The 21,643-nt window shown below is 38.4% G+C and overlaps 1 protein-coding gene across 2 annotated transcripts in view; it reads right to left on the reverse strand.

The window, feature by feature from the left end:
• trim67 (tripartite motif containing 67) overlaps window positions 1-21,643 on the reverse strand; it is a 43,268-nt gene that overhangs the window by 15,475 nt on the left and 6,150 nt on the right. For both annotated transcript variants that reach the window (XM_088625036.1, XM_088625035.1), the window contains exons 2-5: window positions 13,142-13,237; window positions 11,163-11,285; window positions 4,285-4,395; window positions 1,637-1,790 (exon numbers count right to left, since the gene is read on the reverse strand). In XM_088625036.1, coding sequence (XP_088481162.1) covers window positions 1,637-1,790; window positions 4,285-4,395; window positions 11,163-11,285; window positions 13,142-13,237 — 484 coding nt within the window. The remainder of the gene's footprint in view (window positions 1-1,636; window positions 1,791-4,284; window positions 4,396-11,162; window positions 11,286-13,141; window positions 13,238-21,643) is intronic.

Genomic DNA, 21,643 nt, shown 5'->3' on the forward strand with positions numbered 1-21,643 from the left:
CTCGCATCACTAGATCACTGTGTGCCAAAGGGACAAAAGTGTGTTTGGTGTGATCTTTGCACCTGTATTCAAGGTCCTTCTGAAGTGGACAATCCAGAAGAAGTGGCCAGTAAGCACACACAATATGGACTATCCATCAGGACACTACACCTGCTTGTTGTGTCTGCAGAGGATATCTAAAACCTGGGGGTTCAAGTAATGAGCCCCTCACCCTGTTCACCAGACCTGGTTCCCTGTGTATTTTTTCCTGTTTTGTGAAATCAAGAGTGTTTTGTTGGCCTCACTATGTCAAGAGACACCAAAAGATAGACGTACAGTCAGGAGTAGACTGAAGAGTGGGACTGTTGCACTGATGTAGGAAGGATACATGTAAGTTTGTGATACCATTATTTTATTACAACGCATAAACACCACTCATTTATATTAGGTGTCACAGTCAAGCAGGATCTTCCAAAAGTAAACCAAACTTTAAAACTAAAAGTAATCACTCCATCTTAAACACTAACATATTTTAATTTCTTGACTAAAACACAACAGTCCTTGGAAAGTTCATGCTGCAATATAAACTAACCAAAAAGTTATTATTCGGCTTATTTTACAAATGTTTGGGTCCAACAAAGGAGAAAGTAATGTGGGAATTGTACAGGTAAAGTAGACATTTCCTTGGCCTGCAAATGGAAAAGACTGAGTAGGAAGCTGGACTGACCCATAAATAGTGAGAGCAGCTGCTCATGTAAAATATGTTCCCTTATTTATAGTTTTCTTATCATCTCAGCTCAGATCAACATCTTGAGATAGATAATAGAGTAAACTGAGATAAGAGGTATCCTCTGGAACCTGCACCATCAACCACCCTTACCTTTTCACACACTGCTGATTGCACAGCTCAGGTGTCTGCTGTTGCCTGGCAATTCAGTGAAACCTCAGGACCACCCAACCCTGAGAAAAACTGTACACCACAAACTTATGAAGTTGCACAGAAGGATTTGTTGGTCATGGTAAGCTAATGACACTGACCAGGGTTGAACAACATGCCTTACCCTGCTCTGCTGTTTTTGTGATACTACTAAACCACAAAAGAGCACTAAGCAAGTTGTTTCAGAAAATAAGATGGCTCACATGCAATGTTCCCTTTAAGCTGTGCGCGTGTGTTCGAGCACACACAGGTTATGAAAACACATAGGAAATTGAATCGCACACAAAAAATTAAATTTAAAAAATGATAATGATAAAACCTAAATGGTTGTCAATTGAAAAATGCAAAATTGACCACATGTGACTGGCTGCAAGAGGCCCAACTTGGCTGTGTGCATTATTATTGCTACTCGATAATCGATATCTATGCTCTCATAGTCTCGTACCTCACTGCTCATGCTCGCTCAACACTCAGTCTCTATGCCTGGGCTCATTGAATCACTGTCCCAGTGTTTTGGATCAATTTTAAATACACTCAATTTAGTGCGCACAAGTTTTTGTCACTAGAAAAAAAATTGCACAACTCGAAATTTTGGCACACACAGGCCATTAAAAATTAGAGGGAACATTGCTCACATGATACATGAGCAGTAATAAAAGATATTTGAATGCTAATGAAATATCTTGGTATGAAGAAAGAAAAATAGGAGCTGACACTCACATTTGACCTGAATGAAGTCCAGCTGGTGTACAGACTGCAGCAGGGGTTCACTGTTGAGGGACAGGTCAAATTCGGGGCACACTTTGGGCTCCAGTGCCCCTTTCACCCACTGCTCCTGCGATGACTGCACCCGCTTGATCAGGGCATCTGAGATCTAGAGACAAAAGTGAATCAGTAACACACAATACTCTCCAGGGTACGACTCCATTCCAGAAAGTGAATCAGTAACACACAATAGGGGACACATTCAACACATTACTCTCCAGGGTACTACTCCATTCCAGAAAGTGAATCAGTAACACACAATAGGGGACACATTCAACACATTACTCTCCAGGGTACTACTCCATTGCATTTTATTTCAGACAGAAAAGGGCTGATTGTGCATCTAGAAAGAACGGGGTTTAAATCTCCATCCTCATGTGAAATATAATAATGATAAAACTCATATAAAGGAAGCAGTACTACAGTACACTTGATCATTTCTAGATATGTTTTAACCATTATTGAAAATAGTATTGGTTCACAATAGCACACTTTAGTGGATGTTAAAGTATTGCTGTGTGAATTTAATGTTCATTCTAATATAAATTTATAGGCTAGTTTACACAATGGTCCTATACTGTATGTTGTTTTAAAAAACAATTCAACAGTATTGAGAGCTATCAATAAAAAATGTGGTGTATAAAATGTGCTGAAGAAATTTATTATTTAATATTCAGACAAGGATTTTTCAATTATCTGTAGTTGATACTAAAAACAAAGCATACTGTAAGTAGAAAATGAAGGAAAAATCAGAGAATCTTGTAATCAAAGCATTTAAATGAGATTCTCCTTATGTCGAGTGAAATCTGGTGATTACAATATTTTTAAAAAGAGAAAAAAATGTAAACGTGTTAACAGTAACATTAGCCACCACCAGTTAGTCACCACTGTTTTCCATAATCAATCTGATTACGTCATTACATGTACAGTAATGCAAGGTCTTCTATGTACAGTATATTGATGACACAATAATACAGCAGATATGTTTAACCATGCTAAATAACTACTGACCATGCTTTCAATGGCTCCATTTTTATATTGTAATATAGTCATAATATATTTGTATTACATATAATATATTTGTAACAATATAATTTTAATTTATAACGTATTTTTATTTAGTGCCTTTAAAAGTAGCTTCTCACAGTGCTTTACAGTAAAAGTACAAAAAACACTTCCAACAAAAGAACTATAACAAGGACAGGAGATAACACAATTAGCATATATGAAAACAAGGGATTAGGAAATAATAATTCCTTACAATTTATTTAGTGAGGTGGGCAGTAGGCAGATAATAAGTCAGGTACTGAGGTGCCAAAAGCATGTAGACCCATATCTGTGAGCATGAGGATTTTGAAGTTGACATGAAACCTGACAGGAAGCCAGTGCAAGGACTCCAGGAAAGGAGTAATGTGATTACATGCTTTGTTCAGTGTGGATTTACTGTAGATACCCCAGCAAGTAGGGCATTGCAGTAAACAATTCTAGAAAAGATGAATGTGTTGACCAGGTTTTTCTGCTACAGTCAGAAACAACGTAGGTAGCCTGGCAATACTACTGAGATGGATGATGTCACGATCGCAAACCCCTCCTCTTAAGGGCGCTCCAGCCCTTCCTTGTTTGCCTCATTCCCCACACCTGTTCTTTGTTCCAGACCCTTTTCAGTTCCCCCTTAAAAGCCATACGCAGACGCCAATCTGGGCTCTGCATTGGTTCCCGTATCATGCGAGCCTGGGTCCTGGATGCGTCTGGATGCGTCTGGCTTCACTTCACAAATTCACTTTGAATGAATGAAGTCCTGATGCTTAAATTGTGCATTATAACTCCTAATATAGGAATATACAGTAGATCTTTTATCTTAGAATTATCTTATAATCTTTTATTATATCTGAAATCTATTAGAACAATTTGTTTGATACCACTGAATTATAAATTAATTTCATCAGTGGTATCTTACTACCACATTAGGTTAGTCCTCAGTTAGGGGCTAGAATCCCACTCTCACTGCTTCCAAAAAGAAGAAAGAATGGAAAATACTAATGGAAAACCCTACTTTTCATTGATCCTAAAGGGGGTGGCAAATCAAAGGAAATAAGTAAATATATTAATGTAATTTGTTCTATACCAGTGTATTCTTTAAATTCGCCAGGTTCGTTTAAACCTTTTGTATTTTTAATATTGTTCACAGCACAATTTAAAGCTGCAGGCAGTTACTGTACATCAAGAACCTTGTGTTACTATCAGAGACATATCTGAACAGATCATCATAAACTGAAAACTAAATGGTTGTTACTATAGTTTCAGATTGCACTTCAAAAACATATTGTGAAGGCAGGGACAAATGTTCAAATTACATTCTGGGGGAAAATTAGGTCTGACAAAACAAAAGACGACAAAGACAAAGGAGTACAAAATTCCCAACCATCCTGTTATTATTACCTAAACATTAACTCAGATAATGACTCATACAATGACTCAGATAAGAATTTTAACTGTCTAAAACTTCAAGGAGGCAATTATCCCTTGTGCATTGGAACTAAAATTGCAGTAAGTTTATACAAAAAGATTTTTATAAAGAAGGTAAAAAGATCTGTCTACAGTACCTGTAGGAACCCACTGGGGTCGTTCTCTTTGAGCACCTCCAGACAGTACTCCATCAGCCCCGTGGTCTGCCGCAGCTTCATAGTACAGTGTGTGATCTGGTCTCTTACAACCTGGGAAAGAGGACAAAAATAATCAATTCATGAGGCTGATTCACATTCATTCCCTCACTAATGGGAATGAAGGTAATCATCCCAGAATGAGAATTAAAGCTTAATGAATTGACAGTTCTTCAGAGTGTTAGGCTTACAACCCAATAAACATCTGAGCGAAGACGGGAGACAGAAGGCAAAAGTCATTGATGTGGAGCTCTTGGGAGACAGCTTTACAATACGAAACTGAGATGTACAAATATGTATTGTTTAATTGAGCAGCGCCTCTTGTAATCAAGATATAACAGCTTAGCAGCTCTCTAGGGAAGTCACAGCTTTTGCTGTGCCTTTCATTAATTGGTTGTGGAGCCCTGGCACATTTGAACAAAAATAGAATTCTTGTTACCCAGTACAAGCTATTGTTTCCAAGAAATAAGGCTAATTTAGGGAAGCAATCTTCCTGCCTATATATTCATTACAACCTACACAACTTACAGTGGATACGGCCATCTTCTAAGCATCTTAAAGGTGCTATCCACTTTTCAAAAAAAATTATCATTTTTAATATTCAAATTTATCATTTGTATATCATTTGTTATGGTTTGATTTCTTCAAATGATTGAGTATGATTGTCACTATTTCTACAGGTATGTCAGTTTAAATCATTATGTTATGATATTGTCTGCAAATGTTAATGGTGGTCATGTCCTAATCTTGTGAGTACCAAACCTAGACAACACTGCATAATTTAAAACTGAGCTCCCAAATGTTAAAAAATGTATTCAAATGCCATGAGACAATAACTGTGATAATGTCTTAGCTGTGTCTCAGTTCAGAAAAACATGTCCATGTCGCGTGGTGTTACCGAGCTGCCGATTTTGCAACCAAAACTACCCAAGTCCTGTGAGTCACTATTTGGTTTCCTGCCACACACTGTGCTGTCACTAGTACAGCTCTGACAGATTAGTATTCAAGGGAATGAGCTCCTACAGGAATCATTTGTTCATGTAAGATCATCACAAAATCAAACTCATGAGGCTGTCCTTCCAGTAGTGAACCCACAGTAATGCCACTGCTGCCAGTGCCACAACAAGCCTGGGTGGCTCCTCACTGTCAGCGATGCTTAAGTGGGAAATAAATGCCGGGGCTCATTTAAGTCCTCTGCTTGATTTCCAAACACAAATCTGCCAACTGGCAGTATAGCAGCCTACAAAATAAGCAATATGCAGTACAGCATCTGAATGTTTTAAAAAATAGTGACCTTATGCTATTCCAACTTCACTCACAACTTTCATTTAGAACAGGGGTGGGGATACGGCCCGCGAAATCATTTGGTCTGGCCCTGCCAATGCAACCGCAGGCGAAGAGCCTGGTGATAATTCGATAACGATAATTATCGCGATATAATTTTCCTCGATATAATTTTAACAAAAGTTCGCTAAATGTTCATGCTTTGCGCATGATACGCGCATGCGCACTAAATACTGCGCGAGTATTTAGAGTTGTTTAATTCATCAATTAATTGTCTGGTTTCTTCAACTTTCACTCAGGAGAAAAAAATCTGCCTTTAAACTTGAAAGAAATAATGATTTGACATTTATCGTGATAATTATCGATATCGACTGATATGAAATTTTTTGTCGTGATAATGTTTTTGGCCATATCGCCCAGCCTTACGCAGGCGGGACTTGAAATTCAATAAATCTAGGAGCTTTATTCATAGCAACATAAATTTATATTAAGTGAATCATAATAATAACGTAAATTTTGAGGGACAAGCAACGAACGTCCATTACGGGATAGACAGGACACATACGAGTACATGACGGGACAGACACGTATGCTTCTCGCCGGCTGCCCGCGGCCCGTCTGCCTGTATTGCGGTGACGAGGGCAGTCAGTGCCAGGCAGGCTGGGAGTGTACACGTTGCGAAAGTGTTAACACACTGTGTTTTACGAACTGCGGGATGAAGTCAAGCAGTTCATGGAGGTGAAGAGAAAACCTGTCAGGGAACTCAATGATAGCAAGTGGCTGTTTGATCGACTGCGCTCCAGACTGACCAACGCAAGCCTGGAAAAGCGGTTGCGAGTAGCAACATCATCAATACTAGCTAACATCACACGCCTCGCCAAAGAGAGGCAGTTCCAGCCATCACATTAGGGGTGAGTTAATTAAATGTTTGACCAAATATAGCAGGCTAATTTTTAAATTGAAAATTTTGTATGGCCCACGAATGATGTTATAAATATCCAAATGGCCCTTGGCAGAAAAAAGGTTCCCCACCCCTGATTTAGACATTCAAAGAGTTTTATATGTACTGTACATCTTTAGATTTTCAGAAGTAGTAGACATTGCATAAATTGTTTCTGATGCAAGTGGAGCAAATATTGCAAACAATCAAGTGAAAGTCAATCGCATCACTGCTCAAAATTGATTTAAAACAAAACTATTGACAGAGGGACAGCTTAATTAATAAATTAGCAGAAGGATCCTGTTTAAAGTCTAATTTGTAGTTTGGATAGTTAAATTATGAAGTGCATCTTTTAGCACCGAACAGACCTGATATATAGTTATAGTTAACATCAAATACAACCACAGTTGGTTCCTTTTGCTCACATCTGACCTGCACCACCCCCTCTGTGTGGCCTTCATGTCTGGAAGAACGAATCCTTTCATGCAAGTCTCCTAATTACCTAATTACCTAACCTAGAAGTCCTCAACCCTGAACCTTAGAGCTTTCAGTCCAGCTGGGCTATTAAAAACCTCAATCAGGTCTTTATTGGATTAATTGCACCAATTCAACAGATCTTCAGGTGCTGCTGCCCAGCTGCTCCAGGAGTGCTGTATAAATGACCCCAAGCTTCTTGATCTTATAAAAAAAATATTTCATGGAGGGCAAGCTGGGGTATGCGAAAAGACAAATTCCTAATGCAAGAAATTGTATATGGCTAATAAAGTGCTCTCTCTTATAGTAACATAACAAAACAAGATTTCTGCATATTAATTCACTAGTCACTAATTCACTAATTCACTAGTCATACATCATCTGTCTAGATGTCATTTAGAGTCTGTGAAGGACCCTTTGAACAGACACTCACAAATAACAGAAAATTAATCTTCACCAAGAGCTTGTGCGGGGGTGATGGAGTGACTGATCCTCGCAGATTAATGACTCAAAAGAAGTGAATAAGAAACAGAAAACATACAGTATTCATCACTGTGCTGTCAGAAAAATAAAATAGCTTGGACTATTGTGCAAGAGAAAACTAAGTAATAAACGTCATCCTTAATGGATTTATGTATTTATGAAAGGCTGTTAAATCAAACCTGAAAACCTGAGGCACGGTGAGGAACGCCTTTTTAGTTTTTCATTTTTTTAACAAAAATTAAGGACTTTTTTTCTACTCTTTTCATTTACTTTTCTTCATGCCTGTCTTGTTCAGTGTAATTCCACTTTGTTTCTCTTATAACATTCTGTCATAAAAACTAAGTTTTCTAGCAAAAACAGCTGCTGCTCAACCAGCTGCTTCTCAACATGGAGCATCATAGGGAGAGGAAAACAACATGGAAAAACAAGAACAAACAAAAGCTAGAACACCTATGGGTAGAGTTTTTCGGTCTTTGTCTCATGTAATGGAAATATCCCTGCCAGGAGTGACATGGCATCCACCTCCTTCAAATAGTCATTATTAAAACACATTGTAGACCTCATCAGGTATCATCTTCAAATGAGTATTACAATAGAAAGAAACCTGTTAAAAATCTGAGTTCAAGATGATATTACCCTCCACTGCTTTCACTTTTAGTCTCTGGCTTCAGTACAAATCAGTATAGGAATGGACCCATGTTTGCATTTTAAATAATCTAATTACTGGTCAGTCCTGAAGTTCATTTCATGTACAGGCTCTTGCTGTTCTAGCTACGAAACTATAATAAAGTAAACTGTGACCTTATTCAGTGTTTCAGGATACTGAATGGTGTTACTGAACAGACTTTCAGATGGAATTGTCTCATTTCCACTCCCCTGCACATAATAGATCACTGGCTGAACACAGTGAACTCCACTATACTGGAGGAATACCACACTATTCGAGAACTCATCAAAGTACCAATTCATCTCACACTTGGCTTTTCTGGGAACTTACCTTCATTGTGGTCCTCAAGGACCACAGCTACTCTCACCTCTCTAGCCTCAGAACTCCACTGAAAAATAAGCAGCTCTGTGCCCACTATACCATCTGCATTTTTCTTTCAGGTCTGCTGATGTCTGCAAGCCTCTCAGAAACTGAGCAACTGCAGCAGCGGTCTCCAAGGCAGCTTTGTCCCGCTTCTCTCTCTCTTCCTAATCTAGCCCACTCAGTTCACCTCACTCCCTTCACTCTTGATTTCTGGTTGAACATCCATGCTACCACACCTACGGCCCCAGCCTGTACATATTATTTTGTCTCTCCCCTCTCCCCAGTCCTTCTTTTCACTGTCCTCTGCAGGAGCCCACAGTCACTGACTCCCACTCTGCCTCAGAGGCAGTCTGCATGAGATATGGTCTTCCTCATTCACCCCCATGCTCTCCATCCTCCATTCACCCTTCCTTTTCAGCTGGTGTCCAACTGGTTGGTATCAGCCTTCAACTCTGCCTTTCTCCCAGAACTCTTATCCGTAACTGATATTCCTTCTGTTATCTGGGATTCAGCTAGAAATTCATTCTTATCCTCTTGCTAAATCAAGTAAGCGGCAGCTCTCTTCTGTGCTCGGCATCAAGCAACTCTTCCAGGCCACAGCAGCTCTTCTGGTCGCCAGCACCTTCTGCTGTCACAACAGAGATACAATGTCAGACTAGCTCATACAGCTACCTGCTAACTGATAGCTCTCTGTTTGCTTCAGCCCCAAGATACTCCTCCAGCCGCCCAGCACCTTCCCCTGCCACCACATGTTGCCTGCTCAAAGCCACCAGGCTGTCACCTGTTCACTGACTTGTTCTTTGTCACCTGCTGCATAAGCCCTTCTCAGGCATTGCATTCGAATCCATGAGCTCAGACAAGTGCAAGTCCATAATCTAGAACATACCTAAGCTCCAGAAGGGGGGCAACCAGGATCACCGGGGGCCAGAACCCCCAAAGTTAATTTTTAGTTTTTGTTTTCCTCTCCCTTGTGCGCACATACAGTAGTCTTCAACTGACTGCATTCCACACATTTTGGGTTTGTTATATTGCACATTCTGCTCGGCTCTTGCAAACCGCAGCAAACTGACTTCCTCTTACCTCAGTATTAAAAATCTGTATTTTGTGTATGTACTGAGGGCATGTCCTGAACCAGGCAAGTTAAAGTCAAAGTATTAAGCTGTCTCGTTATTCGCAAGCTCATTTCTTTATTATTCGAAGGTGAGTGAACAATTGAAATGCTGTTTATTTACAGCGTTTGCCTGAATGGTAGATTACTTCAATATATTGCACAGAAATGTGTTGTTTATGGCTTAGTTAACACAACAAAATGCGTTAGCTCCCTGGTCTTACAAATTTTTAACCTATTCAAGTGCCATCCAATGTTTACAACCCTATTTAAAGGGGGAAATTCAGATACAAGTATGTCCTTGTTGCCTTGTTTCAAAAGGTTATATTCTGCCCTTTTTCCAGTTTCAATCTGTTATTTGAGCATTTAAAATACTATTTTGAAGCTATGTTTGCCTTCTATAGTTTTATATATCACTAACCAGTTTATCCCTGCATTTTTTTTTGTTGTTGCAAGGAAAAAACTAAGGAACAGATTCAGTATGTAGCACATGCATCAAAGAACGAAATATACAGTATATACAAGAGTTTGTAATAATGCGAAAAATAGAAACACTTTTCAAAAGAAGCAAATAATCACAGGAAATGTAGTACAATATCAAAATGCAATTCAGATTTAGGCTCTGAACATTTTCCTTTGTTATCCTCATCCTTTGCTCATGATTAAAGTACCATGTCCTCAGCAGCATACATTTCTAAACCAGGATATTATTTTCTGTTCTGCTGTATGTGTTCTGTTTTTGGCATCACTCGTGGCCACGTGAAATTCTTAGCTAAAGATGGATAGCAGGCAACAAAATTGCAGATTAAGAAGACAATATTGTCTAAGCTTGCATAAAAATCCCTATTGTACTGTCTACTGCAGCAACCCAGCAGAGATTCTCTGGAAAGTTCTACAGATTAGTCTCAAAGGATGCAGAAATTCTTGTTAGCCTACAGACCAGTTCGAGGACATTTATTCAGCTTTTGTATTATTTATTTCCCACACACAAAATACATCAATATTGGGCATTTTTACTATACAAAGAAACACTAAGATGTTTTATTTAATCAAAAACACAATACAAGCATCAAATGTATATGGAAATTTCGGAATATCTACAATTTGTTAGAGTTTGTTTCTTAAAATTAAAAGGCAAAAAATAGAGGAACCAAAGAGAAAAAGAGGTGACAGGCTGCATTTATTTACTTATTTGTTGCTTCAAAAAAGCTGCTAGGCAGCACAGCCACTGGCAACAATTCTGAGTCATGAAATTCACATGTCAGGATCTGTAAAATCATACCATGCAGAGTAAGGGCTGTGAAAAATGATGTAAAATATTAAATACAAAACCTAATTAATTAACCTACCTGCATGCACAAACTCAAATCAGCAGCTGAAGCCTTCTACCTTCTGAACATAAACTTTCACTGTTCCACAAAACACACAGCACACTTTATTGATACAGTATATGAATGAAAAGCATATAAACAAATACTGCATATTAATACACAGTTCCTCACCTTTAGCTTGTATTCTCTCTCCTTGGTGACCTTTGTGAGAAGCTTGGCCTTCTGTCGGTTCAAAGCATCAATGAGGGCATCACACTGAGCAACCAGACAGGCTTCAAACTCCACACCGTTTTCCTGTTCAGACATATACAGAATATCAGAGCTAGAAAAATTGAAATGCTACAATGCGAACAACATTAAAACATAAAACTATGTGAGATCATGATTTACAGCTGAGGAGCAAAAGCAAGCCTAATATTCCAGACGTATGTGGAGTATGATTCCATGTCTCCAATCATACTACTGATATAAGTGTCCTAGAGAGGGCCATTACCTTGGCTAAGGTGAATTATATTACATATGCACATTATTGTTTCGATACCTGAATCTGGTGTTATGTCCCAGTGTGTGGTCTATGTGTGTTTTTTGTTATGTTCCACACTGCAGACCTTTGATTGTTCTCCCTCACCCATTGGTCCACCATTACTTCACTGTTTCAGTATGACATCATCATTAATCAGCTTCTCTTCTCAGAGTGCATCTTATTCACTATAAAACATGGGGACTTTCAGAAGGAAGGGGCCTTTCGTTTGACTTCGGTCCCGCTCGGCTTTGGTTATCGCTTCTGCTTCTGCTTCGGCTTTGTCTATGGCTTCGGCTTCGGCTTCGGCGGTTTGTTGTTTTGCTTTGTGTGTGTATATTTTCGTATAGCTTCGGCTTTGTTGGTTTGTTGGTTTCTGTTCGTCTCTTTGTACTTTCGTCTGTTTGTGTTTATTCTTGTTTTGCCATTACCTTGCCCTAACGTGTTATATGTTCAACCTTTGTGTTCTTTTGTACCCTGTTCCTGTTGATTAATCCCATTTTCCCTTATTTGTATTCCTAGTTCACTTGTGTTTTTGTGTGAACTTTTGTGTATAAGGTTAGTTTAGGTTGTTGGGTACATTCTACACACTATGTTCATTTTGTATTATTAACACTAGTTTAGTACGGGTGAGTGCCGTTTGTCTTGTATGGTTTTGGGTAGACAGTGGAGGTTAGCTAGGGTGTTTGAAGACGCCGAAGACCATGTGTTCCAGGTTTTCTTTTGTAGTCAGATTAGCTTTCCCTCACTTTCCTAGCCAGCTCCATTTTGTTTATTTTATTTTCTTTGGCACCCCTCTAGTTCCTTGTGTTATCGTGTCTTACCAGTCACTTATTCAATTTAAATTCATCACCTTTGCACCAACCCTTGTTATCACGCTTCCTAGTCCCTCAGCAGAACCCATCTGCTTCCAAAAATTATCCTAAATGTTACACCCCTTTACCCCTAGACACTTGGGGTCGTAACATTATAAGGGGCTTGTCCAGGATTCAGGGACTGGTTAGCGTCATTTGGTATTTGTTTATTGAATAAGGACTGGTATAGGATTTTGATTTGTAGATTGTGTTTTTGGCAAGGTAGTTATGGCTACTTTTGATCTACGAAAGTTTGTGGAGGAACCTTCCTTTGAGCAGCTGGATAAGTGTAGGAAGGACGAATTGCTCCAAATTGCCGATCACTTCCGGATTCAGGTATCGAAACAAGCTCTTAAAAGGGACATCAAGAGAGCTGTGAGGGATAGGTTGGTGGAGTTAGAGGTCATTGCACTAGCAACCTGGAGTGGTATCGGTGTTTGTTTTGGGTGGTTTTCCTGCTACTATCCAAAGACATACAGAGGACTTCAATGGCAAAACAAATTTCCCCTAGGGGACAATAAAGCTTGAATTGAATTGAATTGGCTTCTGGGAAAAGGGGCCCTGGCATGAGTGTGAACCTGTGCTCTGCAATAGACTGATGTCCCATCCAGGGTGTACCTTGCCCTGCACCCGTTGCTTGCTGGGATAGACTCTGGCTTCTCTACCTTAATTGGATAACGAGGTTAGAAAATGGATGAATGGAAATGCACAATTTATGACGGCTGCTACTCCGTGCTCACATTTTAATTAGCACAATCTCACGAATAAAGACTGACCTGTATCTGTTGAAGCAGGTTCTTTAGCTGCACCAGAAACTCCTTGGCATCCTTGGCTTTGTCAGACACACCGTTCAAAGCTTGTGAGAGCTGACTCTGCAAAACCAGGAGAAGGCAACAGATAAGTGACTTGGAATTAACCATTCAGGTGCAGGAGTAATCAGTCTACTGCATCAAAACATTTCCAAGCAGCAGAGGACCCTCCTGACATAAACACAGGGCTGAAGAAAGAGCTGCAAGATGTAAAGAATTCTTGTGTGAAAGCAGAAACCACAGCAGGACAGATGAAGCCTGGACAGAGAACATGTACAGTAAATCAGCAGGAGTTCAGGATTAATAACCAGCTGATATGATAGTGCCAGTTAGCACAAACTAATGACTTTAACAGCAATACAAGATGCCACACTGAGGTTTAACTGAGAGGTGAAACATTTCAAACGTAGAAAAATCATATTACTTCAATAATCCTGAACAAATACAAAGCAAGATCATGAACAACACAACAATATTTTCATATGTTCTCATACAGTATTAAATCCTTCGAATTAAAAAAATGTAATTGTTGTAAGATTACAAATATATACTGTATATATTTTAAAACGTATTTCCTTATTCTTTTTAAATTGAATGACAATTTTGTTTTTGTGCTTTTTTCCAACAAAAAACCTTTAATGTACTGTCTATATGATCTATAATATATGGGATATGGGGAGAAGCTCACTGTGAAACATCCTCAGAGACTTTGAGTTTTAATTAGACCTTAATTAAATACCATTAACATATTTGTTTCAAAACAGATCTAACCTATGATGACAATAGCAACACAAATCCAATCAATTGCAAAATAGGCAATAAGTGTTTCACAGATTATAACAATAAAACCTCATCATAGTAATACTGAGTAAGATATTGCAAACCAATAAAACACTATTATAAATGATCAAATTAAACATGAAAGACAAAGTTTTAAACAAACTAAGAGACTGAACGTTTCCTTGCATTTCCTGTTAATGTTAAATGGAACTGCATTTTCTGTTTAGTTGGTACTGTAGGTCATTGTAAGGCCAAGGACAAAAAACAAATACAAGGTTTTCCAATACCAGAGTGGATGTTCTAGTCTTTAAAAAGCAAAAAAGGTCACAATCGGGTAACTATCACAGATCAGCTTACTGACCAGCAAAAAACAATGCTCAAAGAATACTCAGCACACAATCGTAAGTACTACACTATCATTATAATGATATATGTCTTGTGCACAGTACTTGTGTAGGGTGACTTCTGAGTAAAAATGAAACCAGTCAGGATTAAGTGCAATAATCAAAATAAAGCAAATACAATAAATAATACATAATTATCATTATTTACTTTAATTAATTACATGAGAAATATAAGACAAGCAAGGTTAAAAATAATATTAATTAAATAATATCAAAATCCAAAATGCAATCAGTGAGCAATACTGCGTCACACGAAACCGAAGACAGTCTAGAGACAGTGCAATCCTGACATCCAATAGTGGTTTGTTCCACCACTGAAGTATAAGGCTGGAAAAGCAGTTGGGCTCCGGAAACTGGAGAACTGAGGATGCGGAAGGGCTGGTTTGTCAGCAGAGGAAGAACGCAGGGATTGAGAAGGGGTATATGGAGTTATAAGAGGCTACAGTTACGAAGGCGTAGAGAGTTGCAAGGAAGCCAGTGCCTACTGTGGCAAGCACTGCGCGCAAGTCAGGATACACCCTGGATAAACAAACCTACCAGTATTTTAATGGTGAAATGAAAACGGAGCACCTGTAGGAAATCCATGTGAACACAGGGAGAACATACAAACTCCACGCAGACAGCAACCCGGGTCCAGAAGTGAGCCTAGGGCAATGCTTATTTAGCAATGCTTAATACTGTGCTATCATGCTCATCCTTATTCATAACACATCTTAACACAAATATATTTAATTTGTAATTTATTTAAAGCAGGGCAAACCCGTATGAAGGTCTGAAAGCGGGCTCCACCACTAAACAGCATTAAAGTCACTTGTGTTTCTGACATAGCCTTTGAGGTAATCCGTCTCAGGTGCTGATCACCAGCTTCACACTAGAAGAGGCTGATTATCATGAACACAGGCCATGCTGTGATTCACTGGGTCTGGTTCACACCTCCATGAGCCATGAAGTGTCAGGAGAGTGCTAAATCAACCCAAGTCCACCCCACTTTCTTAATGTGCCATCTGGAGTTGCAAGCTGACCACACAGCTAACAAGCTGCTGGGTGATTTACAATACCTCCTCATAACTAACCTTGGCCTCTGACAGCCCTATTTCTCTCTTTTCCAGCAGGATCCAAGCTTATGGTGAGCCAGACTTTCTTTGATATATCTAGGATTTCCTCTGATGAAGCACAGCCCACTCACAGGTTTTAGAGAACAGACAGATTTCCTATGAGAGCTCAGGGATAGCAGCGCTGGAGCTGACTCAAACTGACCTGAGCTCTCTGGAGCCTGAAGCTGGAGAATAGGTTCCACATCCTGTTACACTCTACTACCATTCAGTAAGTTGTAGTTTACAATTAACTATGTTTATTGTTCCATACCGAGGCTAGAAAACTCAGTTCATCATGTTAGCAAATGATTTTTATTGATTAATATATTCTATGGCACCTTCCTATCAGGGATGTCGGAAAGGAGGAACAGTGAAATGGCAGGAGAGCGTGAAAGACCCTATGCGTAGCGGCGAGACGGGGGTTAGCCCAGGCTCAGCTGTTCAGGGAATGCCGTATAGAAACCTATGCCCTCGGTAGCGGACGTGGGGCGACCTGGTGCTAGGCGGGTTTCAGGACATCTGAACGTCAATGCTGAGCCAAGGCAGAATGAAAGACCCAGAAATATATAGCCCCAGAGAGAGAGAAACACCGGAAGGACAGCAAAGAACCGGAAATGAGAGACAGGACAGAGAAGGAGCCTCCTCTGGCTGCAGAGGGCGTGACACTTCCTTTTTTAAGTTCATAAACTGATTCTATAATCTTAGAGATTCGATCTCTTAAAACAATTCTCCATTCTTCAAAGAATCTCCAAATTATGTCAATTGAACCAACGTCTCACTCTAAATTGCTTTCATTTCACAGCTATCTGTCCTGCGATATCTTTACTCCTGCTGGGATTCTAAGATCACAAGGCAGAGTAATCGGCCACCCTGACTCTAAATAATCACAGATGTGGCCTCTTTCTATTCTTAAAACTACATGTCTCCAGACAGATTTTTTACTTAACAAGTAAACTGCAACTGTATGTTTCTGATACCAAGTAGAGTAACATTTGGATTTAACAAGACAACAGATTTAAATTCCTCTTAGGGGCTGCGCAAAATTGATTCACATTGACCTAGACAAATTCAGATTGTCAGAAATCAGTACCCTATTACCTATAACCTAGGTTATTACTCTTCACTGTTAGAACTGGTACAGCACTGGTCATTCAGGAGCCATTGAATGAAATATATGACAGCAAAAAGGCTTCTAAAGATGATACAAAGGTTAATTTGCATAGTCTCCCTGGTGAATTTTCCATTATCTTAGTGTGTAAAAATATCTGATTTCCTGCTGACCTTGATTTCAGGGATGCCTCAGGTCACCATGACAGGAGCCAGATTGTGAAACAGTGCTTCTGTCTCCTCATAAGCTGCTCAAATGAGACCACATCCCCTCTTCATTGCCTCACACGTTTCACAAGAGTGGAGGGCATTTAGTTTGTTACACAGTTACACAGTCACACTTGTGATATGTCATACGGTATATAAAAAATATATATGAAGGGAGTGGAGACAACACAATTTGTTCTTTACTCTTTCATTAGATATATCTTTGGATATCTTCATCGGAAACCAGATAAGCATCTTCTTTTAAAAATTAAGCATGAGAAATTAGTGAGAATCTGGTCCATTTGAGCTACTTATGACCTGAATCAGCTTGTTGTTGGCTGAATTTTATCCATAACAGCTTCTCCCAAGTCTGCTTAAAAGAGACCTAGAAAACCTGCAGGTACTCTGGCTCTTCAAGACAAGGACTGGGAATCCCAGCTCTAGAAAAGTCCTCCAACTGACAGGACACACTCGTGATTGACCAGACCTCAGCTACTGTATGTGTCATGAAGGAACAGGTTCACGAGATTCAGAAAGATCATCTCACTCTCCAGGGCTGACCAGCATTGATGAGAACATCGGAACCAAGGATTGAGATACTGAAAAAGCATGATGAATTTCGGCTTAGTGCCCCTTTGGGTAAACTGCAGAGTATGTTTACACTAGAGAAGCCGTATTGTGTTCACTGAGATTTGTGTAACATGGTCAATTTGGAGTCCAGAGCTATGGGAAGCTAACTGTGTCAACTTCAGGAGCTGGCTTTTGTGACCTGTGCTCCACCTGTTGTTGGAGCAATACCCACATAATAATAACGACATGGTCCCCTAATCTTCCGACACATGTGACTCTCATTCCCACATGGCAAGAGTCTCTCAGTCTGAGATCAATATTTGTAATATTGATCGTCTCATTTGTATCCTGAATCTGAGGTGAGAGTCCATTTGTAATGTGTTTCACTATGCCCATTTTAAAATATGCTTTAGGGGGAAGATTAAAATGATTAAATGTATATAATGTTTTTAATCAGTTTGTAGAATTTTAAATGATATGTGAAAGTTTTCATTGTGTTAAATGTGTACTGCTTATGAAAAATGTACTCTTTTATTCCATTTTCTGTTATATGTTATTGACAAGGTAAAAGGAGTCATAGAGCTGTAGTGATGTTATATATAGTCATGGAATGAACTCTGTTTTAAATCAATGAGAAAATATGAAAACCAAAGGATATGCTGAAAATGACACTGTTTTTAATCTCATCTTCACTCTCAGAAAGAGAAAAAAACAGCTCATTGTCTCCCACACAGCTCAGTCCATCGTTTCCACGGAAACAACAAAAACTACCTCTCATCTATTTAAAGAATGAAATACTGAGAGGATTTCAGATTCATGTTCTGTACCAGTTTTGTGGTTTGAACTTTTGTTTTAACTTCAATACACACTCCCTATGATTTCAGGGAGAACATTTATAGTCAATAGATCAGAGTAGCTTGCTATATAGAGTAACAGTTTCTTCTACTCACATTTCTCCACAATGCATTGGTGAGAATACACAAAAACCTGATTCCCTTTCAAAGAGAGACATGATCTATTTTTGTGAATTACTTCAACATAGATTCTATAAAGTGTAATTCTGCATATTCTGTATATGTGCATAAAGTCTAACAACATTTGCAACTCACATCTTCACATGCAAAGCCTTTAGATACCCTAAAACAATGGGTTTCATTTTGTGGTATTTTCCCAGCCTTTGGAGGGCTAAAAGACAAGTAAACACAAATGATCACAATGATCAAGGCAGGGTACACCCTTGACAGGACACCAATCCATTGCAGGGCAGACAGGTAATATATATATATATAGTGTATAATATGCATATTTGTGCCAATAAGTGTAAACTGCACACTAAGGTAATTTGTAAAGTGAGGACAACAGTTTACAGTGAGATCCCATTGCTGCTGTTTGATACTTGTGTACAACTCCAGTGAGACTTATATTTTCAAGTGTTATATGGATAATTTAATTTAACTTAACAACTATAGTAGAATTAGTACAATCTACAGTAAAAGCATCTAGAAGCTGTACCCATTACTCTTGATTTTCAGCGTGAATTAATTCTAAGTACCTTTTTCAAGATGGCATTTTTCCGAGCGTTAGAAGTACATTTGATATGCAATTACACCATAGAATAGCAATATACTCTTTTGTTCCTATACATAACAATACAGAATTTCAATCTATTTATGTCACAATTGAACTAATGAGAGGATAACATAACATGTAGGTCTAATTACTACTGTATTAGCAACTTAAAAATTCCTTTTCTTGATTAAGCATCAGTAAAACCATTTCTTAACCATGAGGTCAGCTGCAAAACAGCTATCACAGCTGCAAATGGGGCAACCATAAGACAAGCGGGACTAATTTAATTGTGAAACCTACAGCCGTGGACACTTGGTATTATGAAAGAAAAGTGATTTGCCAAGCCTCCTCCAACATATACCCTAAAATGTCACCTCCATTGCACTTTTTCTATGTTCTAGAACATGGGCACATATTTATCAGCATCATCACACTAAGGGGCCATTGTATAATAAACTGAATCTACATAATGCTTATCTGCTTGTCTACTATGACCAACATAGTTGCTGTTACAAATATTTTTTCAGTGTTATTATTTATTGTGGATAGCTTAGCAGAATATTCCATGTTTTTTATTGATTGGACAGATCTTGTTACATTCTTTCCTACAGTACAAATACATAGATGCTCAAACAATTCTTATCAAATGTAATCATGAAGGATCTTACATGCCATTTTCCAAATTCCAGTATATGCATGAAGGTCACCAAAGGCAATTTTCACTCTTATATGTCTGGAATAATTAATTTTAAAGCAGCAGGCAAGAGTAACAACATGAAAATGAAAAGAAACAAATCTCAAAGATCAAAAGAGCAAGCACAAAAGAAAAAAAAAGAACCATGACAATTTACAGAACAATTTACAGATTTATTTTTCCAATTTTGTTTGATCTTTTATCAATAAAAATCTCTTAATGTGTAAACATTTCACACAAATAGTGTTATTATCAGATTTTTAACTAGAATCTCCCATTAGTTTTCCTCCTTTTTATAGGACCTTGCCCTCCCCAGAGCAAAATTTTTAAAGGACACCAATACAGAGTTGCCCATGTGAATCAAGGGATTTATTTTAATAATAGCTATTACAATAATATATAAGAAAGGATAATATCCTCACAACTTTGAACTCTCACTAAAGCATTAGTGTAATCCAGGCTTAACAATAGCCTATCGTACAGCAGCAGAGTAGTGAAAAAATGTGCAGATGTTTCCAGATTGAGCATTATAGTTCAGAGGCTGCCAGTTCAACCAGTTGGCTGACAACAAACTGGTAAATATGGGATATATTTGAAAGCCCAAGAGAGAGATGTAGAAAATAATATTTTAATGTAGGCTATTAATACAGTGTATGCTAGAAGCTCTTGACAGTCTTATAGCTGCAAAAGAAATGCAGATGATTGATTAAAGTGCATCAGAAATAAAAACAGAAAATGTTTAGAAAATGAAAGCTAAATAGCCAATATATTAAATGAATATTTCACTCAGGTGTTTACTAAGGACAAATACACCACACACTTCAGACAGAGCTAACACAGATCTCTACTTTAAATAATATTATCATTATTTTTATCAACATAAAAGAGGCAGAAATTGTGTTATTATTATTAGAAGCACTTAAACAGAGCCCCAGGATCTGATGGTATACTGCCACTTGTATTTGAAACAAGATGTGTTATTCACAGACTGTAAACAAATCATTCCAACACTCAAGCAGAACAGAGGTAATGTGTACTGACTGGAAAATTGCTAACATAGCACCCATTGATAAGAATGGGAGCTACGTTAAAAACTGAGCCACAAACTGAACCACACAATTAGAAACTAATATGTCTTACTTCTAGTATATGTAAAGTTCTGAAAATAATAATTAGAAGATAATCTACTGTACACAGAAGAGAGGACTTTAGGGGACAATCTTCATTTGAAAAGCCAGTCTTGTTCAACTACAATTCCTGAACTAACAACGGCAATGGATACAAACAGAGTCTGTTATTTGCAATATTTATATTTTGAAAAGGCTTTTGATAATGGTTTTTATAAAGTTCTTTTCAGTGCTGCAACTAAAATTCTCATCTTTTTTCGAGCCCGAGATTTCATAGTAAAGATTCCACTGAGCTGATGATGTGTAATAGGCCTAAAAAAACTTTTTTCATGTACTCCTAAATCATTGTATTCTCTACTCTCTCTGTATATCCCTATTCTCTTCTTAGGTGTACATCTTTGAGCCCCATAACATAATTTGGGTGGTAAATGCATTGATGACTGTAGGGATCTGCATCTTACAGAGGCTTTCATTTTGGAGTGATGTTGAAGCTAAATGTAATCACTGTTTGAGACAGAGACTTTTTCATAACAAACTCTTGTTATGAATTTGTGGTTTTCAACATATCTATTTCAGTACTGCTCATATTCCAATTAACAAATGGAATTTATCTAGTGTCCTGTCCAGGGTGTAGTTTGCCTTGTGCCCATTGCTTGCTGGTATAGGCTCCAGCTCCCTCGCAACCCTCAGTTTGATAAAGCAATTAGAAAATAGATGAATTTTCTTTTTGGGGACAATATAGAATCTGTAACTGTATCTGCCTCAGATATTGAAACACAAAATACTGCTCCACATCTAACCATAAGAGCAGATATTAACTGGATGAATGGACATAATAATCTAGCAATATGACCAGCCTCGCAGATGTACAGGTATGAGGGTTTTACCAGCGTACACAGTTTTTTTGTAATTATTCT

Source organism: Lepisosteus platostomus, chromosome 3 (genome assembly GCF_059453375.1).
Source record: "Lepisosteus platostomus isolate fLepPlt1 chromosome 3, fLepPlt1.hap1, whole genome shotgun sequence".
Classification (NCBI taxonomy): domain Eukaryota; kingdom Metazoa; phylum Chordata; class Actinopteri; order Semionotiformes; family Lepisosteidae; genus Lepisosteus; species Lepisosteus platostomus.